Source organism: Mauremys mutica, chromosome 1 (genome assembly GCF_020497125.1).
Source record: "Mauremys mutica isolate MM-2020 ecotype Southern chromosome 1, ASM2049712v1, whole genome shotgun sequence".
Classification (NCBI taxonomy): Eukaryota; Metazoa; Chordata; order Testudines; family Geoemydidae; genus Mauremys; species Mauremys mutica.
Genome location: NC_059072.1, coordinates 255,976,293 through 255,990,740, shown reverse-complemented (window position 1 = coordinate 255,990,740; position 14,448 = coordinate 255,976,293). Strand labels below are relative to the sequence as shown.

Genomic DNA, 14,448 nt, shown 5'->3' with positions numbered 1-14,448 from the left:
CGACCCTCGAGTCCCTCAACTGGTGGCTCGACCCGGAAGTCGTGTGTGCAGGAGTTCCGTTCCGCCCTCCTCGGCCGTCCGTCACTCTGACCACGGATGCCTCAGCACTCGGTTGGGGGGCCCACCTGGGCGATCTCCACACGCAGGGCCAGTGGTCGGCGCAGGAGCTCGCCCTCCACATCAATGTTCGCGAGCTGCGCGCCATCCGCCTGGCCTGTCGCACCTTCTGCACCCACCTGCAAGGCCATTGTGCGACAGTGTTTACGGACAACACCACCGCGATGTTCTACGTAAACAAGCAGGGCGGAGCCCGCTCCTCCCTCCTCTGCAAGGAAGCGATACTCCTGTGGGACTTCTGCGTGACCCACTCCATTCACCTGGAAGCGTCCTTTCTTCCGGGAGTGCAGAACACGCTGGCCGACCATCTCAGCAGGTCGTTCCTCTCCCACGAGTGGTCCCTCCGTCCAGACGTTGCCCACACAATCTTCCGGAGGTGGGGGTTTCCCCAAGTAGACCTATTCGCCTCCAAGGAGAACAGGAAGTGCCACCTGTTTTGCTCATTCCAGGGTCGCTCGCCGGGCTCCCTGTCGGACGCCTTCCTTTTCCCCTGGACGGATCGCCTCCTCTACGCCTTCCCTCCGTTCCCGCTCGTGCACCGAGTGCTCCTGAAGCTTCGGAGGGACAGAGCTCACGTCATTCTGATCGCGCCGGCCTGGCCGAGGCAGCACTGGTATACCCTGCTGCTCGAGCTCTCCGTTCGGGAACCCATCCCCCTCCCGTTGTGGCCGGACCTCATCACCCAGGACTTCGGCAGACTCCACCATCCCAACCTGCAGTCCCTCCATCTGACAGCTTGGTACCTGAGTGGCTGACTCACGCGGAGAGAGGCTGTTCTGCTGCAGTTCAACAAGTCCTGCTCGAGAGCAGAAAGCCTTCCACTCGCTCCACTTACCTAGCGAAGTGGAAGAGATTTGCACTCTGGTGTGATCATCGAGGTCTTAATCCATTCCTGGTCCCGGTCCCTACCATCCTGGACTACCTCTGGCGCCTTAAGGAGCAAGGTCTGGCGGTCTCCTCCTTGAGAGTCCACCTGGCAGCGGTATCTGCCTTTCTTCCCTCCGTGGAAGGGCGCTCCATCTTCTCGAACCCGATGGTTTCCCGCTTCCTCAAGGGCCTGGACCGCTTGTACCCGCCGGTGCGGCGCCCGGCCCCGACCTGGGATTTGAATCTCGTCTTGGCCAAACTGATGGGTCCTCCTTTCGAGCCCTTAGCCACGTGCTCCCTGCTATACCTCTCTTGGAAGACGGCCTTCCTCGTCGCTATTACATCAGCGAGACGAGTCTCGGAGCTTCGCGCTCTAACGGTCAACCCGCCATACACGGTCTTTCATGGGGACAAGGTGCAGCTTCGCCCTCATCCGGCCTTCCTCCCGAAGGTAGTGTCAGCTTTCCATCTCAACCAGGAGATCTTCCTCCCGGTGTTCTACCCGAAGCCACATGCCTCGCCTCGGGAACAGCAGCTGCATACCCTCGACGTCCGCAGAGCGCTCGCTTTCTACATCGAGCGGACTAAGCCCTTCCGGCGTTCGCCCCAGCTGTTCGTAGCGGTTGCTGACCGCATGAAGGGAGAGCCGATATCCGCCCAGCGGATTTCCTCATGGGTTACAGCGTGTATCCGGACCTGCTATGAGCTGGCTCGCGTACCACCAGGCCGCGTCACTGCACACTCGACGAGGGCGCAGGCCTCATCTGTTGCCTTCCTGGCCAACGTTCCGATCCAGGACATCTGTCGAGCGGCCACCTGGTCTTCGGTCCACACCTTCGCCTCCCATTACGCGTTGGTGCAGCAGTCTCGAGACGACGCAGCCTTCGGCTCCGCGGTATTATACTCCGCCACGTCTCACTCCGACCCCACCACCTAGGTAAGGCTTGGGAATCACCTAACTGGAATGCATAGGAGCAATCACTCGAAGAAGAAAAGACGGTTACTCACCTGTAGTAACTGTTGTTCTTCGAGATGTGTTGCTCCTATCCATTCCAGACCCGCCCTCCTTCCCCACTGTCGGAGTAGCCGGCAAGAAGGAACTGAGGAGCGGACGGGCCGGCTGGGGTATATATTTAGCGCCATAGCGGCGCCACTCCAGGGGGCGCCAGCCGGCCTGCCGGTGTTGCTAGGGTAAAAAAGTTCCGAGATGCCGTGCACGCGCGGCGCGCACACCTAACTGGAATGGATAGGAGCAACACATCTCGAAGAACAACAGTTACTACAGGTGAGTAACCGTCTTTTCCTCCTAAAGGGCTGACTCCCTGACAAATTTCAACTTTGTTGCCCATGCTGAGGCTAAAGCAATTTAAAAAAAATCTCTTTTAAAAATGGCTAAATTGTTTTTGTTGAAACTTTTCAGCCAAATTCACCCTCACACAGAAACCAAACACGGGAAATTCCAGCCTAAAAAGTAAACGATTGAAAAGGTTTATGAGCAACTGACAAAGGCCTTAACTACAGTAGAAAGTTTTAGGGGCGCCCAGACGATTCAGGGGGCCTGGGGCAAAGCAATTCTGGGGGCCCCTTCCATAAAAAAAAGTTGCAATACTATAGAATACTATATTCTCGTGGGGGGCCCTGCAGGGCCTGGGGCCTGGGACAAATTGCCCCACTTGCTCCCCCCGAGCGGCCCTGGAAAGTTGTACCACTTTACAACTTGTTGTTAAAGCAGTACAACCCCGCTAGTGTAAACACAGTTATATCTGTGTAAAGGTGCTTTATACCAGTATAACTATTCCACTGAGGGGAGAGGGGTAACTATACCAGTGTAAGGCACCTTTATGCTGATATAGCTACATCCATACTAGGGCTTGTCCAAATATAACAATATTGGCAAAAATATCACACCCCTGACCAACATTATCATACCAGTACAACTTTGATGTGACGATCCCACCAAAGACTACCTTTAATGATAAGTAAGGCTGCAAGTCTTTTTCATGTGAGGTCACAGATTCCAGCATGGATTGCAGCAGTGGCAGGGCCCCTGGCCACCCCCTGCCCAGAGCAGTAGCAGTGGTGGCAGGGCCCCGGGCCATTCCCCCACCCCAGCAGCTGGGGGGCCTGGAGTGCCCCCCTCTTCCCTCCCCCCCCCCCCCCGGATCAGCAGCATCCCCAGAAGCGCGCGCGTACACACACAACACAACACACCCCAGCACCTAAGATTTAATTAGGGGTATTTTTAGTAAAAGTAATGGACAGGTCACCAGCCTGGGACTTTTTGGTTATTGCCTGTGACCTGTCCATGACTTTTACTAAAAATACCCATGACTAAATCGTAGCCTTAATTATAAGTGTCACTATACATTCTGCCTACAGTATAGCTTTGCATAGCAGGATATGGAGATTACAGGGTAGAAGCATTGGGAGAGGAAGATATTTGTAGTTACTGATTCTAGGATAGACTGATCGTTGTAGAGTAATTTTAAATGAAGTGGGTTGAGGTCACATTTCTCAAAGTGTAACATGTTCTTGCTGCTTAAGTCTTTGGTTTTGTCTTGATAGTGTTACTATAATTTAATCTTCCTTTATGTTACTTACTTTAGGTTGCCTGAAGCTCAGCAAAGGGTCGGCGGATGCTTTCTAAATTTAATGCCACAAATGAAAAACTTATACCTTGCATACTGTGCCAACCACCCGTCAGCAGTAAATGTTCTCACAGAACACAGGTATGTTTATTTTATATTTAATTAAAACTCCTACAGAAAAAGTGATTAAAAATAAGTAGTATGTATTTTTTTTAAAAAGCTGATAGGTGCACTTGAAATATCCTACAGCCTTGTTTGGTGAGTACACAGAGCATTGTAGCCTGTTTTAACCAAACCAAAGCTATTTTGCGCAGCCAGGACCATTGTATCACTCATCGGAAAACTATTATTTGAGAAGATTTTTATAACATAAAGAATGCACATAAACTGTGAACATGTGAAGGAAACCATAGTACATATTATCTTAGTTTTGAGAGCATCTGTGTGAATATGTTGATTTTTAATCAGTCTGGCATGACTGATTTTGGTTTCTGTAACTTTCTTCTGTCTGCCATCTGTATCTTAACCTTTGAAGAGTTGTGTTGGAGAACTAACCTTTCAGCTTCTGAAAGACCAAGTGCAGGACTAGAGTCTAATCTCAGATGCATAAGCATAAACCACCACATGCCTTGAAAAAATTGCTACCTTTCCACACACACGTGCAATGCTAATTTTTCAATACAGTAAGAGGTGGTATACATTTCCACATATTGGAATTAGAACTTGGATCTTACATTTTGAGAGCAATTCATTTGCATGGAGAAAGCATTCAGAAAATGTTAACTTAATAGTCAGTTCTGAAAACATTTATATTTATTTTCAACTTCACTCTAATGAGCAAGTCCAGTGAAGTCAATGTGATGATTTATGTGACTGTAGGTAATATGTGCATAGGTGTTGCAGGATCAGGGCCTTAATTTTGCACAGTTTACAAAATGAGCACCTCTTGTTTGTCAGAAATAAGGGTTTGAGGTAACATGACTACCTTTAGCTGCTGAGGTTTTTTGGCTATTCATGTACAGCACAGTTGCAGGCACCATGTCTTACAGAGGGAGAAAGTTTGGAGCTAGACTGTTGCTTTTAAGCCGCAGCCAGCACTTGAGTAAAGGTGGGGGAGCTGTCCTGCAACTGGATCTCCTCCTAAGGATTCCTGAGAAGCAAATGCTGTGGCAGTTGTTCTAATAATTTTTCAAGGGACTGAGTGTGTGTTCGCCTTGGAACTCTGAGAAGCTTTGGTGGCTGCTGTGGGCATGAGTCAGAGAACTATAGCCACCGTACTCCACCCTTCTCCATGAAGTTAGAAGCCATAGGGGAGCTACCAGGGAGCACAGCCTGTACTCCCCCCCCGAATTTTTGCCCTAGGCAATGAGCCAGGGAAAAGGCTCTTTACACCTTCTCCATCTTCCCTGTGCAAAGTCAGGCATGACTGAGGCCTTCATTTTCAACAATATTAGTTTTTCAGTAATATGTTCTATGGTCTAGTCATGCCTCTTATTCATTCACAATCATGTAAAATATACACCTTTGAATCATTTGATACAGCTGATCTGTCCCCAACTTCCTCATTACCTAAGGTTTTCCAACTTTTTGTGTGTGTGAAAGAACAAATTGAAATGTTACAGTGAAAGCAACAGTGACAGAGTACTCTGTGTGGGAGGTGAGGAGGAAGGAAAACGAAACAAAATGTATAAAATGCTGTAATTTTTTTTTCTTGCTGGTGATTAGTTTCAGCAGGCATTCTCTGTATAATGTGAAGTATTCAGACACACGCGTCCAGGATTTTTAATAATCTTGTTCAGCCTAAGGACTTTCTCACATTTTCTGCTAAGTAGTTGGTGCCTCTGCCATCTTCCCACATTCCAGGTTGGGATTCCATGTAAATAGGATGTGGTAATTGATAGCAAAGTGAACAGATACATTTCTTAAGATTTGGCTATGCGTAGGGGAAAGATTTATCCAGTGCTTCTGGAAGATATCACCCAGGTAAAAGATACTGCAGTCACTTTCTGGTCTGTAAAATCAACTTTATGAATCCCTATAGGAGTCATCATAAATATCATAGAACAATTAAATAATACACTGTAGACATGCAGTTAGTTTCAAGGTAATCTTGCAAAGGGAAGCAAGTCCTGATGAATGAGCTCTTGTCATATTATCTGTTTGAATTAGATGTGTCAATGGAAATGTTAACCCTGGATTTGTAATTGCATCCTTTAGTGGCTTAGAGTGGGTCATCCCTTTCAGTCTCTGAAGGAGGCCACTCCACCTTGCTATGCCACCTAACGGCTGACAGTCTGTTGCCAGGGGGTTAGCACAGTGTCAGCAAAAAGTCTTGGCACCTGGCCCCTAGGTATGGGGCAGGGCAATTGGCAGTCTTTAGCCCAGCTCCCTTGCTGGGGCAGACAGCAAACACAGACAGGGTGTCCAGCCTATGGTGGGGAGGCTGCCACTCCAGGGGTGGGGTTGGCAGCAGGGAGGTAGGGGGCCCAGCTCCACCCTACTTCACCGCCTCCCTGCCCAGGGCCCTACCAGTAGCGAGTGGTCCTGCCACTGGGTCAACGTGGATCCTGCCAGAACACGCTGACTCTGGTTTTGACAACACAGACAGACTAATGTCTGGTTTCCCTGGGCTACTTCCTACCCCCTACTTGTTCGAAGGGCTCCGTTGCTCGAGGGTCCTCAGTCTCTTCGGGGTACTCGGCAGCTGGTATTCCCAGCAGCTCCTTGAGGTATTCGTCGAGCGGCAGTCTCGACAGCTCCTCGGGGTATTCGGCCGATGGCAGCCTCAGCAATTCCCCTCCCTCAGGGTCCTCATCCAGGGCAGGGGTTGGCATAGCTCAGTCCCTGGCCCAAGGCCCAGCAGCAAGGCAGAGGCATCCAACTCCTTCCCTGGCTCTGGACCAACTGAGCTGGAGACCCCACCTCTTATACTTCCTGTTCTGCCCCTCTGCTTCCAACACAAGGGGCAGGCCCAGCCTGGCTCTGCCCACTAGTGGGCAGGGAGTGGTTCGTCCCTGTGAGTCTCGGTGGGCGGTCTCTCCACCTAGCTACACCTCCATTTAAAATTTTAAGTGCTTTTTCTTTTATTAAACACAGCAATAGCAGACCGCAATGTATGCCATCAAAATACTTTTTTCAAAATCTGCCATAAAGAAGCAAGAAGTTACATTTAAACAGTGCAGCTCCAAAACTGTTCACCTCTCTTATAGAACAGAAATCCCTTAGATTATAAAACTTCAAGGTTTGGAAACATGTCTCTTTCTGCCTTGAGTGTCACTGAACATACTGATTGCACAAAGTAAAAATATATAAATATGTAAAAATTCTAATAATGCCATCTATTGTCTCCTAGGCCTGGTCTACACTACGCGTTTATACCGAATTTAGCAGCATTAAACCGATTTAACCCTGCACCCGTCCACACAACGAAGCCCTTTATATCGATAAAAAGGGCTCTTAAAACCGATTTCTGTACTCCTCCCCGATGAGGGGAGTAGCGCTGAAATCGGTATTGCCATGTGAGATTAGGGTTAGTGTGGCCGCAATTCGACGGTATTGGCCTCTGGGCAGTATCCCACAGTGCACCATTGTGACCGCTCTGGCAAGCAGTCTGAACTCGGATGCACTGGCCAGGTAGACAGGAAAACCCCCCTTGAACTTTTGAATTTAATTTCCTATTTGCCCAGCGTGGAGCGCTGATCAGCACGGGTGGCCATGCAGTCACAAATCCAAAAAGAGCTCCAGCATGGACTGTACGGGAGATACTGGATCAGATCGCTGTATGGGGAGACAAATCTGTTCTATCAGAGCTCCGTTCCAGAAGATGAAATGCCAAAGCATTTGAAAAAATCTCCAGGCTATGATAGACCGAGGCCACAGCAGGGACTCAACACTTTGCTGTGTGACAAGCGTAACGGAAAGCCAAAGAATCAAATGGACGCTCATGGAAGGAGGGAGGGGGGACTGAGGACTCAAGCTATCCCACAGTTCCTGCAGTCTCCGAAAAGCATTTGCATTCTTGGCTGAGCTCCCAATGCCTGAAGGGTCAAAAACATTGTCGCAGTGGTTCAGGGAATATGTCGTCAATTTACCTCCCCTTCCCCCCTCAAAGAAAAGGGAAAAAAATCGTTTCTCGCCTCTTTTCAATGTCACCGTATGTCTACTGGATGCTGCTGGTAGACGGGGTGCTGCAGCGCTAAACAGCAGCATCCTCTCCCCTCCCCTCCCCGGTGGCAGACGGTACGGTACAATATGACTGATAGCCGTCCTCGTCATCATCCTGTGAGTGCTCCTGGCTGGCCACGGTGAGGTAGGCCGGGGGCGCCTGGGCAAAAATGGGAATGACTCCCGGTCATTCCCTTCTTTAAGCTTTGTGTCCTGGAGATTCAGTCCTGGCCGATGGTGCAATAGGGCTGGTAACCGTCCTCATCATAGCAGCTGGAGGCTGAGCTCCTCCTCCCCCCCCGTTTCATGTCTAATGGAGATTCTGGACTATCATAGCAGCGGGAGGCTGTGCTCCTCTCCCCCCCCACCCTTTAATGATTAATGGAGATGTCCTGCCTGGAATATCATAGCAGCTGGAGGCTGCCTCCCACTCATTTTATCTCACTAACAAGTCAGTGTTTCTTATTCCTGCATTCTTTATTACTTCATCACACAAATGGGGGGATAATTGCCACGGTAGCCCAAGAGGGGTGTGGGAGGAGGGAAGCAACGGGTGGGGTTGTTGCAGGGGCACCCCCTAGAATGGCATGCAGCTCATCATTTCTGCGGGATATCTGGGGTTCTGACCCGGAGCGGCTGTGCTCTCTGGTTCTCTAGTAGACTTGCCCCATATTCTAGCCAGGACTAACTCTATTTTTAGACAAAACATAAAGAAGGGAATGACCTGGGAAGTCATTCCCATTTTTGTCCATGCGCCCCCAGCTGACCTCAGCGAGGCCAGCCAGGAGCACCCATGACAGCAGCAGACGGTACAATATGACTGGTAACTGTCATCGCCAATTTTCAAAGCAGCAGACGGTGCAATAGGGCTGGTAACCGTCTCTGCTACCTTGCAAAGGCAAATGAATGCTGCTGTGTAGCACTGCAGTACCGCGTCTGTCAGCAGCATCCAGTACACATACGGTGACAGTGAAAAAAGGCTAAATGGGCTCCATGGTTACCATGCTATGGCATCTGCCAGGGCAATCCAGAGAAAAAGGGCGTGAAATGATTGTCTTTCATTGTTTTCACGGAGGAAGGATTGAGTGACGACATTTACTCAGAATCACCCGCGACAATGATTTTTGCCCCATCGGGCATTGTGATCTCAACCCAGAATTCCAATGGGTGGGGGAGACTGCAGGAACTATGGGATAGCTAGGATAGCTACTCACAGTGCAACGCTCTGGAAATCGATGCTAGCCTCGGTACATGGATGCACACCGTCGAATTAATGTGCTTAGTGTGGCCGCGTGCACTCTACTTTATACAATCTATTTTTAAAAAATGGTTTCTGTAAAATCAGAATAATCCCGTAGTGTAGACATACCCCTAGTTACATAGAACTTTTTCTGTTGATATAAAGATCTGTGCGAGATGTTTAGTTTACACTGAGGGATAGCAGCATCTAAAACAGTAAATGAGGGAACTTCATTACAATTATTAAATGCCAAAAACTAGGTTAAGATTGCACAGTTAAATTTACACTAAATCAGAGAATGGAAAAGTTAAGATTGCAAAAGCAATGCTCAGTTGCATTGCAAAGCCTGTATATGTTTATGGTATGTATTTAACAGAAGAAACATGAATATTATTGAGCTATACATTTAACAAGAAAAAGGTAGAGAATATTACATGTGTACTCTGAATTCATTCACTGACTTTTGGGATTTGAATTGTATATTGTGCAACTGATTTAATAGTATTTGAGAGAGAAAAATGGAAAATGGCTTGGAACTAACACCCTACAGCTTTTCCATCAGAGATTGTACCCTCCTTGCACTCAGCCTCTGTGCACTTGAGTAACTAAACACTTGTGCATAGCGCTTGCCTACAAAATGGTCCACTTCATGTGCTCAGTATACAATTTTAAAGTCATAACTTTTGCTACGTAAAAAAAAACTAAAACAAGTTTTCTGCAAATTTATCAAAGCCACTGGTCCTCAAAGAGGACTAAGTCCATGCCAAGTTATAAAAAAAATTTAGGATATTCTTACTGTTGCTAAGACTTTTTAAAAGGATTATTTTAATTGTTAAAAATGGTATTTTTTTCACTTCTTTGTTTTTTTGTGAAGGATTTTGTTCTAGCTTTGAAAAAATATAATGATAAAAATTGATCAGGAAGAAGTTCATCCATAAAGGTGAATTTTTCATAGTCACAAACATGCAAAAATATGGGTTATAATAGAAACCATTTTACCGCCTTCATTGTAGCATTTGTACCAGTTGAATGAAATAATATCAAGATCATACGATAAGTGTCCATCCAGTCCTTTTGAAGGAAACATTAGGTAGCTGGCTACTACTGCTTCATATTTCAAAAGAAATATCAAGCTGTAAATTGCAGTGAGCTGGTATCCTGATGCCTGTTAAAATTCAACTAAAGTATTAAGGTATGGAGATACAGTTGAGGTGAACACTGCCAAAATATATATGTTAAAACACCACTTTCCCATCAGGACATACATTGGCTTTAATTTCCTTGAATGTTCAGCATGCAATTCAGACTAGCGTTATTGAGTTAATTCTTCTAGCCCCAATGTCGAGAGCAGCTCCCCTTGCTGTGATTTTTTTTGGGTCACTCTTATATTCTCGTCGCTGAAACCCATCTCCTTGTGTTTATCTTAGTCTGAAGTCATACCAATTTTTAAGAAGTGGGGGCTTCAAACCTGATCCTATTAAAGCTAAAAGGGGTGTTGCCGTTTACTTCAGTGGGAGCAGGACTGAGACCTATATATGTGCTTAGTTTTTCGTCATTTATGTCAGATGTTGAGAACGTCTGTTGGCTTGCGCTCAGTCATCCCTCAAATCTTGGAGGGGAGGTTCCATAGAGGCTCAGAAGGGAGGAAGTCTACGAGAGTTTTGAGGCTGCATCTATGTTTTGAAGAGATGGAGAAGATTTATAAGGCCTAATCCTCAAAGGTGGTGAGCACCCTCAATTCCCACTGAGGACAGTGGAAGGAGAAGGTGCTCTGCCCCTTTCAGGGTCACATGCATTTCAGGCTTCAGTCCAACAAATGAAAAAAATAAGCTAATTCAGATTTCTTTAACGCACAGTATAAAAAACTGTTGAGTCCTATTGGAGGCATTTCCAACATCTAGCACACTCTTCACTCGTTTGATCATCCGTTTCCTGCTTCATGCTGGTGTACCCTCTTTTATTCACACCAACAGACTTCTTGCTCTCTAGAAATGTAGTGTAGTCTGGGTGAAGAGTAATTTTTCAAGCATCAGTTGAAAAAAGAGAGAGAGAGCGAGAAAATGACAAGATTTATTTTAAAGGTACATTGAGTGGAGTTAACCTGCTGTTTGCACCAGCCACTGTAAATTCCAGTCTGTATCACTTCCTGTTCATGTTCTTCATAGTTTTCTTCTTAGTCACATATAGATAGCATCAGCATGAAAAGAGGCTTTTTTGTACAGTTACGGTATTGAAATATAGGATGCAAACAATAAACGACTGTTTAAAAAAGCTTTGGGGTAGTTTGTCTGCCTTTTTTTTTTTTATATTATTACTTTCATTGTGAATGAAAGAGTCTTGTTCAAATTTACAAAGCCACAAACATACATTGTTCTTCTTTTCTCTCAATTCAAAGTACTAAAGTCGTCAAAAATAAACCATTGAAATAAATGAAAATAAAAACCTGAATCCTAAATTTTCATGAATGAATGTGCAAAAATGGGGGCAATATCTCGTGTAATGCATGCTTAAGTATGACTGCTGGGCCATCTGTTCTTGAGTTATTGCTTGCTTTCAGACAAGAACTCTCACTTTTCACCTCCTCCATTAAGTTTGGACAGTCTAAACTAGTCCTGTTATTCTGTTTCAGTTGTGGGAGTGTAACTTTATCCAAGCATTAGGATCGCTAACCAAGGTATTATTCCTCCAGTGAATACCGTTCTTTGTGAAATTGGGCCAGTGTTTTTATATGCCACAAAAAAAGATTACTTCAGAGCCATCAGCTTCTTTCCCAGGAATAAACCTAACCAGGATTTTTCTTAAAAATTTCCTGAGTCTTTGTTCAGGGGGGAATTTATCAGCTTCAGTTTTTTTTAATCTATACAAATAATGAGTAAGCTGACTAAGTACAAGCTTAGAGGAAAAAAATATTTCCCTGTAATTTTTCTGTTTACATTGTATGTTTGACAGTGCTTTGCAGGAATTTTACGCATGTGTATAAACCCCTTAGCTACTCTCATGTATAATGTCAACAAGGGAGAGAAAAAAATATTAAAAATAGGAAATTATTATTTTAGAACTACGGGGTCTAGATTTTTTTTTTAAATTAAAGATATACCAATCTCCTAGAACTGGATGGGACCTTGAAAGGTCATTGAGTCCAGCCCCCTGCCTTCACTTGCAGGACCAATTTTTGCCCCAGATCCCTAAGTGGCCCCCTCAAGAATTGAACTCACAACCCTGGGTTTAGTAGGCCAATGCTCAAACCACTGAGCTATCCCTTCCCCCCATATCCAGCTGATGAGATGCAGGTGTCTCACCAGAAAGTTCAATCTTTTGATACGGATTAGATTTTTAAAGGATGCAGTCAACTTAGACAAGTTTTGATGAACTCTCTGACATGAAGACTATGTTGGAAATCAGTACTTCATATTCTCCCTCATTTCCCCTCTCCTTGTCTGCTACTCTTGTCTCTCACTTTTAGTGCCTGCTAGCATCCTCTAAGTTCCCTTCTTCCTCTCCACCTTATCCCTTAATGATCTTGTCTGCGTGGCTTCATTTCAGTGGGAGTTGAGTGTCTAACTCCCTTAGGCTCCTTTGAAAATCCCATCCCCATATGGTGGACATTTATGTATTTGGAGACATTGTTGTTAGATAAACAGAAAATTTCCAGCTCCAGGGGGAGGTATTTGAATGTATATAGAAGTAGCAGTAAAGTGAGGGATATTTAAAGATGCATATTCAATGCCTGCTAAGTAGCATTGGCCTTTAATGAGACTACTTACATACATTACTGTACATTGATAACTTGCTTGTCTTGTGAGGGAAGGCGCTGGGGGAAGAAGCAGGGGAATGGAGCAAAATAAGAAAAAGGGAGAGGGAGGGCAGGAAAAGTGGAGGTAAAGAATGGAGACATAATTGTCAGGGAAGGGAATGGACAGGAAAAATAGTCAAGACGTGGCATCTGTCTTATCGGAGGCATGAGGGGATGTGTGTGGGCCTGGAGAGTCCAAGCCACCAAATATATTGTGAGAGAAACTCCAGCAAAAAAGCCCAAGGAGAATTAATGTAAAAAAGAAGCAGGGAGCTGGAGTTGGACCTTTAAATGGCCTATCCATAAACTGAAGGAAACATAACCTATGGGGGGGGGGGGAGGAGTGATGACATCTTTAAAAAGAAAAATCGCTTTAAGTGTTACACTCAGTCATTATTGTGTAATTGTTCTGAAGAAATATGAGAGGCATAACCTTAATATAACATTAAGCATGTGAGTGTCCAGTGTGATATATGTATTTAAACTTGTGAACAATGGACTGAAAAAAATAAAAGAATTTTTGCTCATATTAAAAAACCAAACAAACTACAGTTTCCTTTATTAGATAGTGAATAGCGCATAATCTCAAAATAAATGGAAAAAAGACAGAATAACATTTTCAATACCGAAAATTATTTAAAGGCCCCAAAAGAAGCCAGAATCATTATTATTATTATAAATATGTTTACCTTGTTTCTTTGCCAGTGCAAAACTTAAACTTAATGAGTCGATTTTCAATGGTAGATGAAATTATCCTTAATTTAAAGTTTTTAAAAGATATGCAAAACAATATCAATTTTTTTTAGATCTTGTGACTTCAGCTTTATTGGATCATGCCTGTCAAGCATTTGCTGTATTTATACTTTACATCCTCACCTTAATAGCAGTTTGGATAAAGCTGTGGAGCTTGAACATTAGTTACTCCAAATAATTGGAGCGTGGAATAGGGATAAGTTTGAGTCAGAAAACTCTTTGTACCTCCTCCGCTTTGTGTATCCCAGAGCCTGCAAGCGTGCAAGCTGATGTCATACTCTAAGCAACAGTCCCAGAGTAAGGAGCTCTTTTGAGAAATTCAGCACTAGAGAAGTAGAAGCTGTAAGACTTAGGTTCATTAAGTGAGCCAAGGTCTTGCTGTAACGTTGTCAGAATGCGATGTTTATGTGCAGTCTTCAGACCCCTCAGCAGTGAGAGTTCATGTTCTATCTACTATAAACAACAATCTGCTTCAGAAGTGTAAGTTTAAAAAAAAAGTCTTAAAAGTACATGTTTAGCTCTTGTTTTTTGTGTCTGATATATTGTGTAGCTTTTTCTGCCCTCCAAATTAGTATAGGCAGTCTGAACTTTGAGTGATTCTTTCTTGTTTTAGCTTTTTTCTCATCTGTTTTGTAAAACTGCCTGTTTTGTAACTGTTGAGTCTGTTATGGAGCTATACGTACTAAGGTGTGAATATTGATAAATTTTAAAGACAGAAGTAGTACTGCTAATTTCTAAAAACATTGCTAAGATAGCCTTAGTTTGAACCGCAGACCTTAGCATAGCAATTGTAACGATCACTTTATAGAACAAAGGCCTCCAGTATGCTTTTATTCATATACTAATTCTGTAAAATGACACAGGTAGCATATTGAAATAACCCTATTTGTTGTTCTTCAAAAGCAGGTATTCATGATCAGTTATTC

At 44.9% G+C, this 14,448-nt stretch overlaps 1 protein-coding gene across 5 annotated transcripts in view; it reads left to right on the top strand.

Annotated features, from left to right (window-relative positions):
- Positions 1 to 14,448, top strand: part of ARHGEF7 (Rho guanine nucleotide exchange factor 7) — a 194,661-nt gene that overhangs the window by 120,485 nt on the left and 59,728 nt on the right. For all 5 annotated transcript variants that reach the window (XM_045007703.1, XM_045007673.1, XM_045007687.1 and 2 more), the window contains one exon: positions 3,591 to 3,713. In XM_045007703.1, the coding sequence (XP_044863638.1) occupies positions 3,591 to 3,713 (123 nt within the window). The remainder of the gene's footprint in view (positions 1 to 3,590; positions 3,714 to 14,448) is intronic.